General features: G+C 38.1%; 1 protein-coding gene and 1 pseudogene across 2 annotated transcripts in view; both read right to left on the bottom strand.

The window, feature by feature from the left end:
* The window catches only part of FAM120C (family with sequence similarity 120 member C), a 123,081-nt gene that overhangs the window by 81,519 nt on the left and 16,850 nt on the right, over positions 1-24,712 (bottom strand). For both annotated transcript variants that reach the window (XM_059386008.1, XM_059386010.1), the window contains exons 2-4: positions 18,518-18,764; positions 16,582-16,664; positions 11,440-11,568 (exon numbers count right to left, since the gene is read on the bottom strand). In XM_059386008.1, coding sequence (XP_059241991.1) covers positions 11,440-11,568; positions 16,582-16,664; positions 18,518-18,764 — 459 coding nt within the window. The remainder of the gene's footprint in view (positions 1-11,439; positions 11,569-16,581; positions 16,665-18,517; positions 18,765-24,712) is intronic.
* Positions 88-1,096, bottom strand: LOC132007336 (non-histone chromosomal protein HMG-14-like; annotated as a pseudogene).

Below are 24,712 nucleotides of genomic sequence, written 5' to 3'. Positions count from 1 at the left end.
GTTTTTATTGGTTGTTCTGAGGATCAGTACAGACATTTCAATTTTGTACACAATTCCTAATGTACGTACCAAAAATCTAAAAAATCACGTAGTTGTGATTCTTTTCTAAAAGTTATTCCAGTGACCTTCCAGCTTAAAATTTGGAGGCAATTTTCCTTAACAGTGTATCAAGTACCAATAGATTCAAATGCTGATACACTGTTACAGTGTTAAGTCCCATTAATTCATAATTTAATATCATATACACTACATACTCAAATTTTCAATCTTGCACAGCACATTAACAGAGTTACTAGGAAAACTGGACTGCCACAACCAAGATGTTACAGAGTGCACAAGAATTCTGACAGAGAGAGCCAAGATCTAGGAGTGGTTTTCTTTAGGCAACAATTCTACCAAAACAACATGGGAAAAGGAGTAATTTAAAAGATTCAAGACATATCAAATGCACGACTGACTCCAAATTGCCATTTAGTATGCTTGGTATTACAGGATATAAAAAACTACCCCATCTATGGATGTTGAGCTGACACCCAAGACAATCAAAGCCTCCCACATTCAATACCCCACTATTTTCTGGTTGTACCAAAAAATAAACAACCAGCAAATGATTTCACCTCTTAAAAAAAAGCATTTACACTTAAAAAATGGGATGAGGTGGGATTCTGTCCTTCTTAAAAATGTTTCTAGAGCTACTAAAAAACTTGCATTTACAAAATAGTTGATAAAAATATTCCTCTGGTTTGTACAAGAAGGGAGACAGGGACCACTGATAAGACATGGTATGTGATATTAATCAGAGTTGGCTTCTTTCTCTCCTGCTTCATTGGATACTGGACTCTCCTCATTTTTTATTTCTCCATTTTCGGCAGGTAAGTGTTCTTTAATTTCTTGGTTAGCCACTTCAGCCTATTTTCCCTTTGCTCCCCTTTTCTCCTATGTTTGCACTTTTTTGTCTGAAGATTTATCCTTTGCTGCCGCCTTCTTGGGCTTCACTTCCTTTCGTAGGCACAGGCTTCGCAGACAACCCCGCCGACCTCCTCTTGGGCTCCTCCTTTGCCGCGCCCTCAGCGGAGCTCACCTTCCTCTTGGGCATTATGGTGGTGGGGCAGGCGCGAGCCCGGTGGCTGAGGGCCGCCACGCGCCCAGAGCCTTCGAGAAGCTGGGCTGTCTGGCCACTGCCGCTCCTCCCGCACGAGCTGCTGCAACGTGCCGGGGTGGGGGGGTGGGGGAACCAGATGGAACTGGATTGAGAGCCCGCCCCCCTTATGCTATATATATTTTATCACAATAAAAAAGGGAAGGAAAATTTATTCTCCATCTAAACAGTATCTCCTACTTAACATTAAAATCTCTCCCTACTCACTATGTGAATTTCTTTCTTTGTGAGTCAGTGCCTTTGCAAACAGCTGAAAGTACAATGGAAATCAAAAAGTGAATGAGCAAAATCTATCATAAAGGTCAAGATTTCCTTAAGTCAAGGGAAATGATGGAGGACTGTGTACATCATGCTAGAAGTCATGGAACAAGAGATCTAGTACAGTTAGTGTTCAACAACAGTGGAAGAAAGAATTATGAAAGATGTTAGGAAAGGCACTTGGAAAAATAATGATTTGAATATAAAAAGAAATTAAGCCCTTTGGGAAAATAAAGCCCAAGTACATTTTTTTTTAAATGAAAAACAACCCTTTTTCTAATTATGCTAGAAAGTTAGATGTAAAGTAATGGATACTAGATTGTGCTACCACATAACTAGTTAGGAAAACTTATGTTCCCAAAAAGAAGTGCTGATTTCATGCTTTATTTGCTTAAAAAAAAAAATCTACGGAGAGAGTTCTATTCCAGATAAGACGGAGTAAACATACTACCTTATTCCCATTGGAAGTTTGTCATAAAACCTAGGAGCAACTATTTGAAGACTGTGAAAAAGTAAACAGTGGCAGGAGGACTGGGGAAGAAGACCAGAATTCAAAGTATCACAGAATCATGTGTGAGTTTAGCATTTCTTTTTCTTGCAGTATCCCTTGATGTGGACAGACTGCAGCCTAACACCTGGAAGCATACACTGATGTGGACAGAGAGCACCAGGGGAAACCTAAGTTTAGTTCTGGCTTAAAATGGGAAAGGGGTTCTTGAAAACTCAAGAAAGTATGCGGAAACACCCCCAAGTTTTTTTCTTTTCCTTTTGTCTGTTCTCATGTGTACCAGCCTGAAACAAACTTAATGTAGCAGCATGGCAACCTTCTTCTCCAATCAGAGAAGCAGCAGTCTCAGTAGGGTATGGCAAACCTTTGATGCTTTTCCTCTCTTTCTATCCTTCTGCTGGTTAGCCCCAGACACTGAGAAAGGGTGGAACCATATGAACTAGAAGTACTGAAGAGATAATAGAGAGGGAACAACAGAATGGGTGGATCTGACACTAAACAGCAGACAATAGACTCTGAGAACTGAAGAAATAAACAACCAAACAAGTCCCAGACTGGATACTGAGTGGGTAGCATACACATGGGACCAAGCCAAATAAGTTTGCAAACTTTGAAAATTGCATTGACAATGATACCACTGCCCACAGAAGGATGGTAAGAACCTGTGGTCTGAACCTAAATGGGTCAATTGCCTCCTAAAACAAAACTGTAAACATTCCCTATTATATTGAAACAAGACCAAGAATTTCAATGCCAAGATGACAAACATGCTGGAATTATCTGACAAAGACATCAAAGCAGCTTTATAAAAGTGCTTGAAAGTAAGGTGAACACTTCTGAAACAAAAAAGAAAGACAGAAAGCCTCTGCAAAAAAAGATCATATGTAAAGAAGAACTAAATGGAAATTTTAGAACTTAACAATTCATAACCAAATTCATAACCAAAATTTAAAAAAACCTCACTGGATGGGCTCTATAGCAGACCAGAGATGACCAAGGAAAGAGTCAATGAAATTGATGATAAATCAAAAGAAATTATCCAGTGTGAAAATCAGTGATAAAAATGAAATTTTACTGAAAAATATAGAGCCTCAAGGATACACAGGAATACCAAAATTTCTAACATTGGTGTCATTATACTCATGGAAGGAAAAGAAAACATGGAACAGGACAACTATTTGAAAAAAATAGCTGAAAACTTTTCAAACTTAGTAAAAGACATACTTAGATATTCAATTAGCTTAGAAAACTCTGAACAGCATAAATTCAAAGAAATCTCTGCAAGAAATCACTGGCAAATTCTACCAATTAAAGAGGAAAAACTAATTCTACACAATCTTTCCCCTCAAAAAAAGAAGAACACTTGCCAACTCATTTGAGTCCAGCATTACCCTGATACACCAAACCAGACAAAGACAGCACAAAAAAAAAAAACCCCTATAGACCAATATTCCTCAAGAAAATAAATGCAAAAATGTTAAATAAAGTACTATTAAAATCCAATAATATAAGAAAGGAAGTATACCTTCAGCACATCCTGGGAATGCAAAGAAGGTTCAATATTCAAAAGAAGAAGAAAGAAGAAAAAGCACATGAGCTTATCAGTAGATGCAAAAAAATACATTTGACAAAACAGACCATTCTTTAATGACAAGTACTCTTAGTAAAAGAGGAGCATAACTTCCTCAGCCTGATAATGTACATTGACAAAAACTATAGCTAATATAAAACTTAATGCTGACTGAATGCTCTTCCCAAGGATTGAGAACATGAGAAAAAGATATAGCCTCTCTCATCACTCCTAATCACCATTGTTTGGAAATCCTAGATGGTGCAGTAAGAAAAAAAAAAAAGGCAAAGAGACTAGAAAAGAAATAAAACTGTCCTGATTCACAGCCAATTGATCATCTACACAGAAATACCAAGAAATCTACTAAAAAACTTCTTGTGAGTTTAGGAAGGTTGCAGGATACAAGGTCAACACACAAAAAACAATCATATTTTAATACAGTAGCAATGAACAATTAGAAATTGAAATAAAAAAACCAAATAGGTACCTTAATTATAAAATACTTAAATGTAAAAAATGTATGGGGCTTGTCCTAGCCTCAGCAATCAGAAAATAAAAAGAAATAACAAGGCATACAAATTGGCAAAGAAGTCAAACTCTCACTCTTTGCAGATGACATGATCCTCTATGTGGAAAACTCCAAAGACTCCACCCCAATATTGCTAGAACTCATACAGGAATTCAGCAAAGTGGCAGGATATAAAATCAATGCACAGAAATCAGTTGCATTTCTGTACACCAATAATGAAGCAGCAGAGAAAGAAATAAGGAGTTACAATTGCACCCAAAATACCTAGGAATAAACCTAACCAAAGAGGCAAAGTATCTGTACTCATAAAACTATAGAATAATCATGAAAGAAATTGAGGAAGGCACAAAGAAATGGAAAAACATTCGATGCTCACAGACTGGAAGAACAGATGTTGTTAAAAATGTCAACGCCACCTAGAGCAATCTACAGATTCAGGTCAATCCCTATCAAAATACCATCAACTTTTATCACAGAACTGGAACAAATAATCCTAAAAGTGTATGGAATCAGAAAAAACCCTGAATAGCCAAAGGAATGTTGAAAAAAACTAAAGATAGTGGCATCACAATTCTATACTTCAAGCTGTATTACAAAGCTGTCATCATCAAGACAGCATGGTACTGGCACAAAAACAGACACATAGATCAAGGGAACAGAACAGAGAACTCAGGAATGGACCCTCACTCTATGGTCAACTAATCTTTGACAAAGCAGGAAAGAATATCAATGGGAAAATTTCTTTCACAAATGGTGTTGGGAAAACTAGAGAGCAACATACAAAAGAATGAAACTTGAGCACTTTTCACACCATATACAAAAATAAATTCAAAATGGATGAAAGACCTCAATGTGAGACAGGAATCCATCAAAATCCTATAGGAGAACATAGGTAGCAACTCCCTGACCTCAGCCACAGCAGCATCTTGCTGGACACATCTCCAAAGGCAAGAATGAACTATTGGGACTTCATCAAAATAAAAAGCTTTTACACAGCAAGGAAACAGTCAACAAAACCAAAAGACAATTGAAAGAATGGGAGAAGATACTTGCAAATGACATATCAGATAAAAGGCTACTGTCCAAAATTTATAAAGAACGTATCAAACTCAATACCCATAAAACAAATAATCCAATCAAGAAATGGGCAGAAGACATGAACAGACATTTCTGCAAAGAAGACCTCCAAATGGCCAACACACCATAACAAAGTGCTCAATATCAATCAGCATCAGGGAAATACAAATCAAAACCACAATGAGATACCACTGCACATCAGTCAGAATAGCTAAAATTAACAAATCAGTAAACAACAGATGACAGATGTTGGGGAGGATGTGGAGAAAGAGGAACCCTCCTACACTGTTGGTGGGAATGCAAGCTGGTGCAGCCACTTTGGAAAACAGTATGGAGGTTCCTCAAAAAGTTGAAAAAAGAGCTACCCTATGATGCAGCAATTGCAATACCAGGTATTTACTCCAAAGATACAAATGTAGTGATCTGAAGGGGCACTTGCATCCCAATGTTTATAGCAGCCATGTCCACAATAGCCAAACTGTGGAAAGAGCCCAGATGTCCACTGACAGATAAATGGATGAAGATGTGGTGTGTATGTGTGTGTGTGTGTGTATGGATGTGTGTGTGTGTGTGTGTGTATTATGTGTGTGTGTGTGTATTATGTGTGTGTGTTTGTATATATAATACATATATACACACATCCATCATACACATTCACACATAGACATATATATGATGTATATATTTAAAGAAGAACTAATTCCTATTCTCCTGAAACTGTTCCAAAAAATAGAAATGGAAGGAAAACTTCCAAACTCATTTTATGAGGCCAGAATCACCTTGATCCCAAAACCAGACAAGGATCCCATCAAAAAAGAGAGCTATAGACCAATATCCTTGATGAACACAGATGGGAAAATTCTCACCAAAATACTAGCCAATAGGATTCAACAGTACATTAAAAGGATTATTCACCACGATCAAGTGGGATTTATTCCAGGGCTGCAAGGTTGGTTCAACATCTGCAAATCAATCAGTGTGATACAACACATCAATAAAAGAAAGAACAAGAACTATATGATACTCTCAATAGATGCTGAAAAAGCATGTGACAAAGTACAGCATCCCTTCTGATCAAAACTCTTCAAAGTGTAGGGATAGAGGGCACATACCTCAATATCATCAAAGCCATCTATGAAAAACCCACCGCAAATATCATTCTCAATGGAGAAAAACTGAAAGCTTTTCCGCTAAGGTCAGGAACACGGCAGGGATGTCCATTATCACCACTGCTATTCCATATAGTACTAGAAGTCCTAGCCTTAGCAATCAGACAACAAAAGGAAATTAAAGGCATCCAAATCGGCAAAGAAGAAGTCAAACTATCACTCTTCGCAGATGATATGATACTATATGTGGAAAACCCAAAAGACTCCACTCCAAAACTGCTAGAACTTGTACAGGAATTCAGTAAAGTATCAGGATATAAAATCAATGCACAGAAATCAGTTGCATTTCTCTACACCAACAGCAAGACAGAAGAAAGAGAAATTAAGGAGTCAATCCCATTTACAATTGCACCCAAAACCATAAGATACCTAGGAATAAACCTAACCAAAGAGACACAGAATCTATACTCAGAAAACTATAAAGTACTCATGAAAGAAATTGAGGAAGACACAAAGAAATGGAAAAATGTTCCATGCTCCTGGATTGGAAGAATAAATATTGTGAAAATGTCTATGCTACCTAAAGCAAACTACACATTTAATGCAATTCCTATCAAAGTACCACCCATCCTTTTCAAAGAAAAGGAACAAATAATCCTGAAATTTATTTGGAACCAGAAAAGACCTCAAATAGCCACAAGAATATTGAAAAAGAAAGCCAAAGGTGGTGGCATCACAATTCCGGATTTCAAGCTGTATTACAAAGCTGTCTTCATCAAGACAGCATGGTACTGGCACAAAAACAGACACATAGATCAATGGAACAGAAGAGAAAGCCCAGAAATAGACCCTCAACTCTATGGTCAACTAATCTTCGACAAAGCAGGAAAGAATGTCCAATGGAAAAAAGACAGCCTCTTCAATAAATTGTGTTGGGAAAACAGGACAGCCACATGCAGAAAAATGAAATTGGACCATTTCCTCACACCACACACGAAAATAGACTCAAAATGGATGAAGGACCTAAATGTGAGAAAGGAATCCATCAAAATCCTTGAGGAGAACACAGGCAGCAACCTCTTCGACCTCAGCCGCAGCAACATCTTCCTAGGAACATCGCCAAAGGCAAGGGAAGCAAGGGCAAAAATGAACTATTGGGATTTTATCAAGACCAAAAGCTTTTGCACAGCAAAGGAAACAGTTAACAAAATCAAAAGACAACTGACAGAACGGGAGAAGATATTTGCAAACGACATATCAGATAAAGGACTAGTGTCCAAAATCTAGAAAGAATTTAGCAAACTCAACACCCAAAGAACAAATAATCCAATCAAGAAATGGGCAGAGGACAGGAACAGACATTTCTGCAAAGAAGACATCCAGATGGCCAAACGACACATGAAAAAGTGTTCCATGTCACTCGGCATCAGGGAAATACAAATCAAAATCACAATGAGATACCACCTCACACCAGTAAGAATGGCTAAAATTAACAAGTCAGGAAATGACAGATGCTGGAGAGGATGCGGAGAAAGGGGAACCCTTCTACACTGTTGGTGGAAATGCAAGCTGGTGCAACCACTCTGGAAAACAGCATGGAGGTTTCTCAAAATGTTGAAAATAGAACTGCCCTATGACCCAGCAATTGCACTATGGGGTATTTACCATAAAGATACAAACGTAGTGATCCGAAAGGTTATGTGCACCCGAATGTTTACAGTCGCAATGTCCACAATAGCCAAACTATGGAAAGAACCTAGATGTCCATCAACAGATGAATGGATAAAGAAGATTTGGTATATATACATAATGGAATACTATGCAGCCATCAAAAGAAATGGAATCGGGATGCCTGGGTGGCTCAGTTGGTTAAGCAGCTGCCTTCGGCTCAGGTCATGATCCCAGCGTCCTGGGATCAAGTCCCGCATCGGGCTCCTTGCTCGGCAGGGAGCCTGCTTCTCCCTCTGCCTCTGCCTGCCATTCTGTCTGTCTGTACTCGCTCTCTCTCCCTCTCTCTCTGACAAATAAATAATCTTAAAAAAAAAAAAAGAAATGGAATCTTGCCATTTGCGACAACGTGGATGGAACTAGATCGTATCATGCTTAGCGAGATAAGTCAATCCGAGAAAGACAACTATCATAAGATCTCCCTGATATGAGGAAGTGGTGATGCAATATGGGGGCTTAAGGGGGTAGGAGAAGAATCAATGAAACAAGATGGGATTGGGAGGGAGACAAACCATAAGTGACTCTTAATCTCACAAAACAAACTGAGGGTTGCTGGGGGGAGGGGGGGTGGGAGAAGGGGGGTGGGGTTATGGACATTGGGGAGGGTATGTGCTTTGGTGAGTGCTGTGAAGTATGTAAACCTGGCGATTCACAGACCTCTACCACTGGGGATAAAAATATATGTTTATAAAAAATTAAAAATTAAAAAAAAGAATACAGTATATAGTACATTTAACATACAAAATATGGGTTGACAGTTTATGTCATCAGTAATGCATCCAAGCAACAATAGGCTATTAGTAGCTATGTTTGGGGGGGGGATAAAAATTATACATGGATTTTTTAAAAAGATTTTATGTATTTGTCAAATAGAGAGCAAAAGCACAGAGAGCTGAAGGCAGAGCAGGCAGAGGGAGAAGGAGCCTTCCTACTCAGCAAGGAGCCTGACGTGGGGACCCTGGGATCATGACCTGAGCTAAAGGCAGATCCTTAACTGACTAAGAAACCCAGGCATCCCTATACATGGATTTTTTACTGCATGGGGTGGGGGGGGTCAGTTTCCCTAACTCCCATGTTATTAAAGTGTCAATCGTATATTTAATATAAGGAATTCCCATTAAAATCCCAGCAGGATTATTTTTATGGCTACAGAAAAGATTATTCTAAAATGATTATGTGATTTGGTGAGTGCTGTGAAGTGTGTAAACCTGGTGATTCACAGACCTGTACCCCTGGGGATAAAAATATATGTTTATAAAAAAAAAATTAAAAAAAATTAAAATAAAATAAAATGATTATGGAGAGAGAAAGGAATTAGAATAGACAAAATAATTTTGAAAAAGATAAAGAAAAAGAAAATTGGAGGGATCACTACTTAATTTTGACTTACCATAAAGCTACAGTATTCAAGACAGAGTCTTATTTGCAAAGAAATAGACACATTGGTCAACTCAACAGAACAGTGTTCAAAAATAGACCCACACAAACAGCAATTTATGGAGAAAAGACAATCTTTTCAACGAAATGCTGAAAACAACTGAACATCCATATGCAAAATGTAAATAAAAACACCTGACAGGTTATACAAAATGAACTCAAAATGGATGATTTGTTCTAAATGTAAAATATAAAAGTATATCATTTTTATAAGAAAACAGGACAATATTAGCACACCTGCAGTTAGGCAAAGGATTTTTTTTTTCTTTTTAAAACCACCTTTATTAAGGTTTAAGGGACAACAGACATACACTAAGATGTACCCATTTGAAGTGCTCTGTTTGATGGCTCTGGCCAAATTAGGCAAAGGATTTTTATATATGACACCAAATGCATGATCCATAACAGATGAAAATTTAAAACTTTTCCTTTGTAAAACATACTGTTAAGGGGTGCCTGGGTGGCTGAGTGGGTTAAAGCCTCTGCCTTCAGCTCACATCATGATCCCAGGGTCCTAGGATCGAGCCCCGCATCAGGCTCTCTGCTCAGCTGGGAGCCTGCTTCCTCCTCTCTCTCTGCCTCCCACTCTGCCTACTTGTGATCTCTCTGTCAAATAAATTAATTAATTAAATATTTTTTAAAAAGACACTGTTAAGAGAATGTAAACATGAACTATGGGCTGGGAGAAAATATTAGCAAACCAAATATCTGACAAAGGACTTTAAGCAAGAATATATAAAGAACTCTCAAAAATCGACAGTGAGTAAATAAACAACTCGTGTAAAAATGGACAAAAAACTGTTGAAGAACATTCACCAATAAGGGTTGATGAATGGCAAATACACACAAGAAAAAAGTGTTGATCATTACTCATTTGAGAAATTCAAATTAAAATTATTGATAACTACCACTATACCCCTTTTAGAATGGCTGTAAAAAAAATACTGACAGTAACAAGAACTAGGGAGGAATGGAACAGGAACACTGGAAAATGGTTTGGCAGGGGCTTATAAAGTTATAGTTAGATATGTACCTACCATATGACCCCGAAATCCCACTCCTAAGCATTCACACCAAGGAAATGAAAACTTTTGTTCATAAGAAAAAGTCCGGTATACAAATGTTTATAGCAACTCTATTCAAACCACCAAAAATTGGAAACAACTCAAATATCTTCCAGGGGTGAATAAATAAACATATTATGGTATAGCCACACAAGGTATACTACTTGGTAATAAAAGGAATGAATTATTGATATGTGTAATATGTAACAATTTAGAAGATTCCTGAAGGCATTATGTTGAAAGAAAAATGTTATTCTTAAAAGATTACATACTGTATGATTTCATTCATATGTTATTCTCTAAAAGATATAACTGTAGTGACAGAGAACAGACTGGTAGTTTGCAGGAGGTAGTGATGTTTGGGTGTGATTACAAAGGGATAGCATAAGAGATTTCTGGGGTGGTTTAATCTACACATGTGCTAAAAATTCACAGAACTATATACACACATATATAAACATTGGTTTTACTTTATGTTAATTTTTAAAATAAACTGAAAAACCCATAGTATAAGTATAAATTAAATTATTAGAAATGACAAATTCCCAGTAGAGCCCATATTTCATTATTAACAATGACATATTGATTTTTGTTTTATGTGGACCTTGTAGTCTTTTTCATTACCCATTAACCTCTACTAAGCAAAAACTTCTTTAAAGTATACATTGAAACAAATAGAAGAAAAGAAGGACATATTCTAGAATGATAACTACAGCAAATTGTTTGTGAACAATGAGATTTTAAGTGGCTTTATTTTCTAAATTTTCCAGAATGAGCTTATATAACATTGATAATTAGTGGGGAAAAGCTAAAGAACCCTTTCAGCCCAGGCCTAGTATTGTTTTCAAAGGAAACTTTAGGGCTCTGGTCTGTAAGCATGGAGAAGACAAGCAGCTACAAGGAGAGAAGGTAGGTAGCACAGAGGAAAAAAAAATCAGATCTGCTGGTGGTACTAGTAAAGGTAAGAAAACTGGTGACTCTTAAGTAGAAGCCAACTTACCTGAGACTGTTTGAAAACATCCTTCCCAACCACATCCAGGTTTGAGGGGTCTTTGATGGAACTAACATACTCAGAAACAGCCTTGATCACCACATCACAGGGAGGAAGCACCAGCTGATGAGCTCGTACCTAAAAGAGATAAGATACCAAGGTACACTGACATCAGTGATGGATCACTAAGACAAAGAGTGAGGTAGGGGGCGCCTGGGTGGCTCAGTGGGTTAAAGCCTCTGCCTTCGGCTAAGGTCCTGATCCCAGGGTCCTGGGATCGAGCCCCACATCGGGCTCTCTGTTCCGTGGGGAGCCTGCTTCCTCCTCTCTCTGCCTGCCTCTCTGCCTACTTATGATCTCTGTCTGTCCAATAAATCAATAAAATCTTTAAAAAAAAAGAGTGAGGTAGGCCTAATACAGAGAATTCAAACTCAGTAAATGTACTGATAGTTAAAATCTTTTCTTTGAAAGTATTTTCCCCTGTAATTCTCAGTATACAACACTTGGAAAAGATCAAACAGTATGAAGAAAGATAACATCGTATCATTTATAATCCTACTATAGAGAGAGCCACTAGTTGATGACACTGTCATAATTCATCAGTTTTCTTTCATAATACCATTTGGCTGCTTCAATATTTTGCTATTAAAGGTAAGGTTTTAATTTATAGACCAGGTTTGGATCCCGATTTGAACTAACCACAAAAAAGCCTTTTTGGGACAATCAGGAAGATCTTAAAATGGACTAGATATTAAAATGTTACCAAGAGGGCTCCTGGGTGGCTCAGTGGGTTAAGCCTCTGCCTTCGGCTCAGATCATGATCTCAGAGTTCTGGGATCGAGTCCCGCATTGGGCTCTCTGCTCGGCAGGGAGCCTGCTTCCTCCTCCCTCTCTCTCTCTCTCTCTCTCTCTCTCTGTGCCTACTTGTCATCTCTCTCTGTTAAATAAATAAAATCTTTAAAAAAAATGTTACCAAGAAATTATCATTAATTTTGTTAAGAGTAGTAATAGCATTGTGCTCATGCATGAAAATGCCCTTATGTTTTAGAGATGCATATCGTAGAATGTGCAAGTAAAATGACTTGAGGTCCAGAATTTATTTTATAATACATTAGCAACAGAAACAAACAAACAAAAACCAGCAAGTGTGGCTACATTTTGATAACTGTTGGAGCTAGAAGATGTTACAATAGTGACTGCCTATGCTATTATTTTCTCTATTTTTATCATGCTCGAAAATTTTTTAAATACAGGGATTTTTAATGCCATGATAAAAATGTAGGCATGATTTGTTGTTCACTTTCCAGTTATATAATTACAAGCTTCCTAAAATTATAATTAGTCAAAGAGTATAAACTTCTTAAAGACTTTTTATATAAAATTGTTTGGGCAAAAGTCTGTACCACTGATTCCTTCAACAAGTGTTTACTGTTTACTAACTAGGTACTGTCACAGGCACCAAGAATAAAGCAGTGAACAAGACAGAAAGATCGCTATCCCTATGCAAGCTTAAATTGCAGTGTAGGCATGTCAGGATAGGGTGAGGGGAGTCAAACAGAATAAAAAAGTAAAATGCATACTGTGAGATGTAGGTAAGTGCTACGGAGAAAATCTAAGCAGAGGATGGCCTTGGGAATTCAAGTGTGTGCATGCATGTGCACAAGCACATAATATTAAATAAGATGGTCAGGAAAGGCCTCACTGAGAGAATGACATTTGAGAAAACCTCTTAAGAGTGAGGCACAAAGCTATGTGGGAGGGAAAAGCATCCCAAATAGAGGGAATAATAAGTACAAAGGTTCTACAAACAAAAGAAAAGAAGAGATGACATAATAACTGTAACAGAGGCCAGTGAGTACAGGACTTTGTAGGCCATGGTCACAATTGAGTGAGTGACATGAAGAGCCACTGGAGGATTTTGAATACAGAAGTAACATGATCTGAGTCAGTTTTTACCCTTCACTCTTGCTGTTGTACTGAGAATAGGTTTTGGGGAGGGAAGAGTGCAAACAGAAGACCAATAGTCAATAAGCTGTTCTAATAATCCAAGCAAGAAATAATGGTGGCTTGACCAGTGTAGTAGCAATGAAAATGGTGAGAAGTGGACATATATTAGAGGGAGAACTGATGGTATTTGCTGGCAGAAGAAATACAGGGTGTGAGAAAGAGAGCAAGAAGTCAAGGATGACCTGTGGTTTTTGGCCTGAGCAATTAGAAGGATGAGACTGCCATTAATAAAAATGGGGAAGGCTCTAGGAGGAACACATTTAGGTGAAAGATCACAAGTTTCCACTTAGATACACTTCCTTAAGATGTTTAGTAGGCTGTTAGATATTACAATCTGGAGTTCAAGAGGGATGTCAACACTAGAGATACAGATTTAGGAGTCATCAAGGGACTGGTGATACTTAAAGTCATGAGATTGGACGCTATTAATCACTAAGGCAAAATGTGTAGGGAGAACTGAGAGAAGGGACCAAGGACAGAATTCAGGGACACTCCAAACATAAGAAGTAGAGAAGAAGACAAAGAAGCAACAAAGGAAACAGTAGCAGCAGCCGGTGAAGCAGGAGGGAAACTAGAAGAGAGTGGTGTCCTTAAAGCCAAGTGAAGAACATGTTCTAAGGAAGAGGGAGTGAGCAATTGGGTCAAATGCCACTAACTGGTCAAGTAAGATGAAAACTGAGAACTGGCCATTAGATTTATTAACATCAAGGATTATGAACATCTGGACCTCATCAAGAACCATTTAAAACAGACTGCAGAAAGAATAGGGAAAGTGGATAACAAACAGTTCAAGTGTAGATGATTCTCTAGAGGGTTTTGCTATAAGGGAAGGAAGAAATGTGGGCCATAGAGAAAAGGAAAGATGGAACAATAGCTTTGATGGAGGGAGTAAGGTCAAGAGCAGGATTTGCTTTATTTTTTTAAGATGGATGCATGGTTATAAATCTGATGGGAAAAATCCAATGAAGAGAGAAAAACTGATGATGCAGGAGAAAGAAGTAAGAATTGCAAAAGTGATGCCCTTCAGTTAGCAAGAGGGAATGTGATTTGGCATGTCAGTAGAGGGGTTGGCCTTAGATGGGAACATGGACAGGTCATCCACAGTTAACACAAGGCAAGCAGAACACGCGGGCACATAGATGCATGTAGGTGAGAAGATGAAAGGCTAGGAGCCGGTGAAGTGCTGTTTCAAATACTTCCATTTCCTCAGTGAAATGGGAAGCTAGCTCATGAGCTGACAGTGAGCAAGGAGGAGGGAGTATCAGCAGCTTGAGGAGAGAGGGAAAGGTATGAACTAGCAGAGTGAAAGAATTAGAGAAAAGTTATATATTCACCAACTTACACTACCACCAGAAACGTATGGGAGTATCAGTTTCAACATAGCCTCGACAGGAGTGGACAGACTCGTTTTTCAGGATCTGCCAAACTGTTAGGTTAAAAAAAAATATTTGATTTACATGTGTGATCACTAGGAAGATTTAACACCTATCTAGTCATACTATTGACCACTATATTTCTTCTTTTGTGAACTGTCCACTTCAGTCTTTCGCTCATTATCTCATTTACTGGGGTATTAGTATTTTACTTCATAGGTTTATATGAATCCTTAAGATATTAAGGGTATTGTCTTGAAGAGATGGTGCTGGGAAAACTGGACAGGTATATGAAGAAGAAAGAAACTTGTCCATTCTCTTACACCATACACAAAAAGAAACTCAAAATGGATTAAAGACTTAAATGTGAGACCTGAAACCATAAAAATCCTTGAAGACGGCACAGGGAGTAATCTGTTTGACAATGGCTATAACAACATTGTTCTAGACATGACTCCTGAGGCAAGGGAAACAAAAGGAAAAATAAACTATTGGGACTACAAAATAAAAAGCTTCTGTGCAGTAAAGGAAATAATCAACAGAATGAATAGGCAACCTATAACTGAATGGAAGAAGATGTTTGCAAATGACATATATGATAAGGGGTTTATATCTAAAATATAGAACGAACTGATATAACTCAATACCCCAAAAGACAAATAATCCAATTACAAATGGGCAGAAGACATGAACAGAGATTTCTCCAAAGAAGACATGAAGGTGGCCAACAGACACATGAAAAGATGCTCAATATCACTTAACATCAGGGAACTGCAAATCAAAACTAACAATGAGAATCACCTCACACCTCTCAGAATGGCTGAAATCAAAAACACAATGAACAACAGGTGTTGGTGAGGATGCGGAAAAAAAGGAACCCTCCTGCACTGTTGGTGGGAATGCAAAGTGGTGCTGGCACTGTGGAAAACAGTATGGAGTTTTCTCAAAAAGTTAAAAATAGAACTTCCTTACAATCCAGTAATGGCACTACTGGGTATTACACAAAGAACATGAAAACACTAATTAAAAACTATATATGTACTCCTATGTTTATTATAGTACTATTTATAATAGCCATATTATGGAAGCAGCCCAAATGTCCATCAACAGATAAATGGATAAAGAAAATGTGGTATGTATGTATGTGTGTGTGTGTATGTATGTGGGTGTTATGTGTATGTGTGTGTGTGTGTATATAAATATATATATATATACATATATATATATATATATTCAGCCATAAAAAGGAATGAAATCTTGCCATTTGCAATGACATGGATGGAGCTATAAAGTATACTGCTATGTATACACTGCTAAGTGAAATAAATCAGTCAGAGAAAGACAAATACCAATGATTTCCCTCATATGTGGAATTTAAGTAAGAAAAAAATGAACAAAGCAAAAAAAAAAAGAGAGAGAGAGAGACAAATCAAGAAACAGACTCTTAACTGTAGAGAATTGATGGTTGCCAGAGACAGGGATGGGTGTGGAGATGGATTACATAGGTGATGGTGACTAAGGAGTGTACTTGTCTGGGTGAGCACTTGATGCGTGGAATTATTGAATCACTATACTGTATACCTCAAAGTAATATAATACTGTGTGTTAACTATACTGGAAAAAGATATTAAGGGTACTGATCATAATTATAATTTCTGTATTTGAAATATTTTAAGCCTAATGAAAGGTAATTATTCTATCAAAACTCCAATGGAAAAAACCTGATATCCCCTAGGCATGGATGTATAGGCAGGAAATGGGGGCACTTTACCTTAAGTGATGCAAGGGGATGCTCTGGTCCCAAGAGGCTCCAGTGAAAAGCAGCCAGGTCCTCATCTGGAAGAATGTGGTTACCTATAAAGTACATTTGTCATTTATTGACTGTGTAAATGTTTTCATAGAACCTCCAGGCCATGAAAGGGCTTCTGGGAAAGAAAATAATCAAATAATTCACAGAGGTGCAGATTCTCAATGTAGTATCTATAGTATCTATGTGTTGATTACTTACTATGTATCACATGCATTATATGTTTTATTATTATAATAACCATGCCTAAGAGTATTATTATCCCCATTTTACAGATAAGGAAACAGAGGTTCAGACAAGTTTGGTGACATAGCCCAAAGTAGCTTGGTTAATAAGTGCCCCCACCAGGATAAGAAGCAAGCTCTAAAGCCCATGCTATTATCTCTCATCTAGTCATTCTGCCTTTTATAATAGCACCCACAATTACTGACTGCCTACTAAGTGCTGGGCATTTTATACGTCTCATTTCATTTAATTCTGTCAATAACACAATGAGGTATACTATTCCATTTCACAGATGAAGAAATTGAAACCAGGGAGGTGTGACTTCAGCGATTTGTCACAGGCCTAATTCTATGACTTGTGCTAACTCCATTAGATGTGCCAAACTCAAATCCTTTGGGATTATAAGCAGAGGTTACACCTGAGACAATATATTAACCTTCATGCTTAGAAAGCCACCTGAAAACATAACTCTCCGGGTGCTTGGGTAGCTCAGGTGTTAAAGCGTCCAACTCTTGGTTTCAGATCAGGTCATGATCTCAGGATCCGGGACTGAGCCCCGTATCAGGTTCTGCATTCTGCAGAAGTCTGCTTTAAGATTCTCTCTCCCAGGGGTGCCTGGGTGGCTCAGTGGGTTAAGCCTCTGCCTTCAGCTCAGGTCACAAGCCCAGGGTCCTGGGATCGAGCCCCGCATCGAGCTCTCTGCTCCGCAGAGAGCCTGCTTCTTCCTCTCTCTCTGCCTGCCTCTCTGCCTACTTGTGATCTCTGTCTGTCAAATAAATAAAATCTTAAAAAAAAAAAAGATTCTCCCCTCCCCCACCTGCCTTTTCTCTCTCTCTCAAATAGAGAAATCTTAAAAAAAAACAACAACCAACTCTCTGGAGTTTACTTTTTTTTTAAGATTTTATTTATTTATTTGACAGACAGAGATCACAGGTAGGCAGAGAGACAGGCAGAGAGAGGAGGAAGCAGGCTCCCTGCTGAGCAGAGAGCCCGATGCGGGGCTCGATCCCAGGACCCTGGGATCATGACCTGAGCTGAAGGCAGAGGCTTTAACCCACTGAGCCACCCAGGCACCCCTGGAGTTTACTTCTGAATGCATCTTTAAAAGATAAATTGATGGATGGCTAGAATGGACACATATATGATAAAGCAAGTATAGGAAAATGTTAATGGCAGAATGTAGGTGGTAGATACAGGATATATAGGATTTTCACTACCAAATTCTTTTAATTTTGCTGTGTGTTTGGAAATTCTTATAATACAATGTTAGCACAAGAGAAAAAGAAAAAACATATACAACAAATTGTGTTCTTCATCTAAACTGAGACAGCAGGAAAGAAATGCTAATGCTCTGAATAGGGAACCAAAACTATCTGGGGCTAGTAAAACATTTGGCCTAAGACAGTACTCTGTATAAAATGTTATGGAATTTAAGAAAAAAAGTTTTACAAAAATCAAAATAATTTTCTACGATGTCCTATATTAAATTCATAAGACAAACATGCTGAGTTTCTAATAAGAAGCCCAAAAGCCTGCTGGGTTTTCCCCAGTAGAGTGTTTAGCATGTGGACTTTAAAAAGATAAATTCAATTATGACAGGCTAAATTGCTGATCTTTGTGTCTTAACACTGGAACAGGAAACTTCACCAATCAGAGCCCGTTCTTGGATACCTACCTAGCAGTGCAGCAAATATGGGAAAATTCATTCGCTTCAAGCCCAGCTGCTTGGCTACCTCCTGCATCAGGAACTGATTGGTAGTGAGATTCTTCCCATTCCAGCTCAGCTTCAGAGCATGGGAACTGTAGTAAGAAGGAATATTGTAGAGAGCATACTCGGAATCATGGGCAAGAAGGCCATGGAAGCCATTTTCCCTGAAAAAAGCCACCACTTCCAAATGGTGATCTTCAAGGCTCTGAAAGACCTAGGAGGGAAGAAGAGAGGAACATGTCATGTAACAGAAACTGACTATTATTCGGTTAGAGTCCAGAAAGTTAGAAACAGACTTTTGTAGTTGAAATTTAAGATCACTCTTGAGATCTAAGATCATTGCTCAACACAATACTCAACAACAACAAAAGTGTCTCCCAGATTCAAACTTGATTATTCCTACTATAAACAAAGATAGTATTATCTATGTTTTCATTGAGATGCCCAGTGCTTTCATGAAACTGTGGTGTGAGGCATTTCAAGAGAATACTGAACTTAACATGGTATATATTACTTAAGTTTCTGCTGCACACAGTAACAGAAGAAATCTTGGTTAGAAAGATAATAAAGCTATTATTTATTGCTCATCACCTTCTATATGCCTTCTATATGCCACATATACCTTACCTACATTATCTCATTGTCAGAACAACCAAGAATAAGTTAGGTATGGATGAAAAAACGTACATGTAGAAATAGACACAGGTTAAATTAACATAGTTAGAATCTGATTCTAAGTTCATTTTTTTTTTTTTAAATCTAACACCTGTCAAAAAAATCCTTGCTTGTGGATACCTGGGTGGCTCAGTTGTTTAAGCCTCTGACTCTTGGCTCAGGTCATGATCTCATGGATGGTGAGATGGAGCTCCAGGTTGGACTCCATGCTCAGTAGGGAGTCTGCTTGAAAAGTCTCGCCCTCTGCCCCTCCCCCAACTCACCGGGGTTGGTGGGGGGTTGCTGCACTGTCTCTCTAAAATAAATAAATAAATCTAAAAAATCCTTGCTTGCTTTCTTAGGAACATCTTAGACCACAGAGAACTTCCAGCAGGTAGAGGTCAGAAACGTCATCCCATTTTGGAAATGGGAAAACTAAGTCTATGAGAGGTTGGCTGCCCCTAAAGCTGCATAATGAATGAGAGTACACAGGATTCAAACTCAGGCTGTTCTGAATCTGGAATGCACTTATTTCTACAGTACCAGGCTTCTTCCTAGGGAACATTATATTTCATGTAACAGAGGCAGACGCTTAAATGCCCTTCCGTTGTATGCCTCTATCCCTGCACTTAGAACATACTGAGATAATCTGCATACTGGCTATACCTTGCTAACTTCCTTGACTACAGAGACTTAATTTATCTCCTTATTCCTGATTCCAACATAAAACCTGGAGCATTACAATATGAATAATAATGGTTAACAGATACTGAATACATACTATGTGCTAAGCAGCATTCCAAGTACTCTGCATTCATTAACTCATTTAATATTCAATCTTATAAGGCCATATCTATTATTATCAGCTCCATTTTTATATTGCTATTCCTAAGGTCGCATGGCCAGAAGGAACAAAGCCTGGATTTTGGCTCTAGAACCTATGGACATAAATATTTTTGCTGACTCAACTAACCTATTTTATTTTCACTTAAATTAAAAAATAATGGATAAGGAAGATGTGGTCCATATACACTATGAAGTATTATGCCTCCATCAGAAAGGATGAATACCCAACTTTTGTTGCAACATGGACGGGACTGGAAGAGATTATGCTGAGTGAAATAACTCAAGCAGAGAGAGTCAATTATCATATGGTTTCACGTATTTGTGGAGCATAACAAATAGCATGGAGGACATGGGGAGTTAGAGAGGAGAAGGGAGTTGGGGGAAATTGGAAGGGGAGGTGAATCATGAGAGACTATGGACTCTGAAAAACAATCTGAGGGTTTTGGAGGGGTGGGGTATGGGAGGTTGGGGGAACCAGGTGGTGGGTATTAGAGAGGGCACGGATTGCATGGAGCACTGGGTGTGGTGCAAAAACAATGAATACTGTTATGCTGAAAAGAAATTAAAAATAAATAAATAATTACAAAATAATGGTAGTTTTCTGCAGCCTGACTGGAGTTTCAATGCATTAAGCTTCTGCTAGGCTATGGGAAGAGACTAGTCACAGCAGATAGTCATGTCACACATTAAGTCCACAAGGGGAGGGTCACTGATAAGCAGATAGCACACAATGTGTGTACATGTTTGTTTTCCAAGCAAAGGAACCAAAAATCCTTACTTTGTGCGGCAACATATTTACACCTAGAGTTATGATGAACTCCAATTGAGTCAGAGTAGGAGTACAGTTTATGCTGTCTACTGGTGCTAGTTTGTTCCAGCAGACCTCTCATACAAGTCACTCATTGAGCATTCATCCGTACCAGGAGTAGTGCTAGGTATGGTACCTTCCATCTCTTCATCACAATCAGACCAAGTAGGTGTTACAAGTCCCATCTTACAGATGAGGAAACTGAGGCTCAGAGAAGCAACGTGCCTTGCTCAGGGCCACGGAGCATTCCAAATGTCCATCGACAGAAAAAATGGTTAAACAAAGTATTGCATAACCATACAAGGGAATATTATTTAGCTATAAAAAACAATGAAGTACTGATTCATGCTACAACATCAATGAACTTAAAAACAATATCGAGTGCAAGAAGCCAGACAAAAAGGCCACATATTATACGATTCCTTTTATATGAATTTTCCAGAATAGAAAAATCCACTGAGAGGGAAAAATAGATTAGTGGTTTCTAGGGACTGAGGGAAAAGGGAAATGAAGAATGACTGCTAGAAGGTACTGAGTTTCCTTTTGGGGTGTTAAAAATGTTCTGGAATTAGACAGTGATCATAGCTGCACAACTCTGTGACTACAACTTATACACCTTAAAAATGGTAAATTTTGGGGTGCCTGAGTGTCTCAATTGGTTGAGTGGCAGACTCTCGATTTCAGCTCAGGTCATGACCTCAGGATCCTGGGATCAAGCCCTGAGTCAGGCTCTGCACTCAGTGGAAGTCTGCTTAAGGATTCTTTCTCTCCCTCTCCCTCTCCTCTCACTCAACTGTGCATTTTCTCTAAGTAAATCTTTTTGTTTCTTAAGTAAATCTTTTTAAAAAATGGTAAATTTTATGGTATTACGTGAATTATATTCCAATTATTAAAAAGCAGAACTAGAATTCAAATTCAGCCCATGCTCCCTAAATCTCACTTTTAAAATGTATGGAAAATTTTAAACACACAAAGGTAAAGGAAATACCATAACGAATCTCTATGATACCATTATCCTGTTTCAACCACTATCAATGTTAAGTCATTGTTTCATCTACTATGCTGCCCTTTTGTTCTGGCATTTTAATTTTTTTTAAAGATTTTATTTATTTTTTTGTCAGAGAGAGATAGGGAGGGAGAGAGAGTGAGCAAGCACAGGCAGAGTGGCAGGCAGAGGCAGAGGGAGAGGCAGGCTCCCTGCCAAGCAAGGATCCCAATGTGGGACTCCATCCCAGGCTGCTGGGATCATGACCTGAGCCGAAGGCAGCCGCCCAACCAACTGAACCACTCAGGCATCCGTTTTCTGGCATCTTTAAATGCACTTTTTAAGTCATGACTAAAAAAAAAAAACACATAAAATTCACCATCTGAACCATTTTTAAGTGTATAGTTCAATAGTGTTAGATTTAATAACACTGTTGTGAAACACATCTCCAAAACTTTTTAATCTTGCAAATCTGAAACTCTCTACCCATTAAACAACTCCTGATTTTCACCTCTCCCCCAGCTCCTGGCAACCACCCTTCCAGTTTCTACGAATTTAACTACTTTAGATACCTCATATAAGTGGAATCATACAATACTTGTCTTTTTATGACTGACTTTTTTCACTCAACATAATGTCCTTCAAATTCATTCACACTGTAGTATGTGACAGGCTTTCTTTTTAAGGCTGAATAATTTTCCATTCTATGTACACACCACAATTTCTTCCTCTGTTAATCAATGGACTTATGGGTTACTTCCACTTCTTGGCTATTATGACTAACACTGCTGTAAACATAGATGTGAAAAATATCTCTTCAAAATCCTATTTTCAGGGGTGCCTCGGTGGCTCAGTGATTAAGCATCTATCTGCCTTCGGCTCAGGTCATGATTCCGGGGTCCTGGGATCAAGCCCCACATGGGGCTCCCTTCTCAGTGGGAAGCCTGCTTCTCCCTCCCCCACTCCTCCTGCTCGTGTTCCCTCTCTCACTGTCTCTCTCTCTGTCAAATAAATAAATAAATAAATCTTAAAAAAAAAAAAAAACAAAACAAAATCCTGTTTTCAGTTCTTTTGGGTAAATACTCAGAAGTGGAATTGCTGAATCACATAGTAGTTTCATTTTTAATTTTTAAAAAGAACTTCCATATTGCTTTCCATAGAGGTTGCTTGATTTTATATTCCCACCAACAATGCACAAGGTTCTAACCTCTCCACAACCTCACCAAAACTTCTTTTCCTTTCTTTTTTATAGTAGCAATCCTAATGAGTATGAGGTGATATCTCATTTTCATTTGCATTTCTCTGATAGTTAATGATGCTGAACATCTTTTCGTATGATTGTTGGTCATTTCTGGCATACTTTCAAGCAAATTCCAGATACCAAATCACCTATACATACTTCTTTCTTTATCTGTAACAGATGAAGAGTTAAAAAAGAACACACAAAACTATCATCTCACCAGGGGCGCCTGGATGGCTCAGTGGATTAAAGCCGCTGCCTCTGGCTCAGGTCATGATCTCGGTGTCCTGGGATCGAGCCCTGCATCGGGCCCTCTGCTCAGCAGGGAGCCTGCTTCCCCCTCTGTCTCTGCCTGCCTCTCTGCCTACTTGTGATCTCTCTCTCTGTCAAATAAAATAAATAAAATCTTTAAAAAAAAAAACTATCATCTCACCAAAATTAACAAGTTTTTTAATATCTTAATATCCAGTTCCTACTCTATTTTCCAAGATTACCTTAAAAATGTCTTTTGACAGCTGGCTTGTTCAAATCAGGATCCCAATAAGGTCCACATGCTGTACTTGGTTGATATGGCTTCTAAGTATCTTAATTTTAACAGTTGCCCCTGCCTTTATTAAATGCCATTTACCTATTGCAAAAACCATAACTCACTTTTTAAATTACAAAGATAATATGGATTATTCTACAGATGGTGTTGAGATAACTGGACATTCGTTTGAGAACAATAAGACAGATCCATTCCTCACATTTTAACTAGGATAACCATAAAAATAATATTAGATTTCATGGGGATTTTTAAAAATATAATTTCACAGTGAGGAAAATTTATGTGTAAGAGAAAACCCAGTAAGAGTAAAGAGGAAGATCAATCCTTAAAAATAAAACAGGGACGCCTGGGTGGCTCAGCTGGTTAAGCAGCTGCCTTCGGCTCAGGTCATGATCCCAGCGTCCTGGGATCGAGTCCCACATCGGGCTCCTTGCTCTTCGGGGAGCCTGCTTCTCCCTCTGACTCTGCCTGCCACTCTGTCTGCCTGTGCTCGCTCTCGCTCTCTCTCTGACAAATAAATAAATAAAATCTTTAAAAAATAATAATAAATAAAATAAAATAAAATAAAACATTATTAAAAATAAAACATAAAATAAAACATTATTAAAATAAAACATTGTTTGGGAAAAGCCAAAGTAAGTAAACTCAAAAGACAATTGACAAACTGCAAAAAACCCTGCATAGAGGGTTAATTTCTCTAATAGAAAAGAAAAAACCTAACAACACAAGAAAACAGTTCACACACAAAAAAATGAAAAAACAAATTGATTGTAAGCATATAAGAAAATGATCAAATTCACTTGTGTTAAGGGAAAATTAAAACAATACTGAAAGATGGTATTTCAACTATAACATTACCAAATATTATACTGGTAAGGGAAACAGGCACACACAAATATTGAAGGTAGGCATGTAAATGGTATAATCTCTATGGAGAAAAATTTGGCAAGATCTGTCAAAATTACAAATGCACATATCCTTTGACCCAGTAATTTTGCTTCTATGGATTGATCTTTTAGATATGTAAAGTACTTGGAACAACACAAGTGCTTAGGTATTGGCAAGAGCACTGCAACTGTATA

The sequence above is a fragment of the Mustela nigripes genome, chromosome X, assembly GCF_022355385.1.
Source record: "Mustela nigripes isolate SB6536 chromosome X, MUSNIG.SB6536, whole genome shotgun sequence".
Lineage (NCBI taxonomy): Eukaryota > Metazoa > Chordata > Mammalia > Carnivora > Mustelidae > Mustela > Mustela nigripes.
The sequence above is the reverse complement of the archived record's forward strand: the minus strand, read 5'-3'. Positions and strand labels throughout refer to the sequence as shown.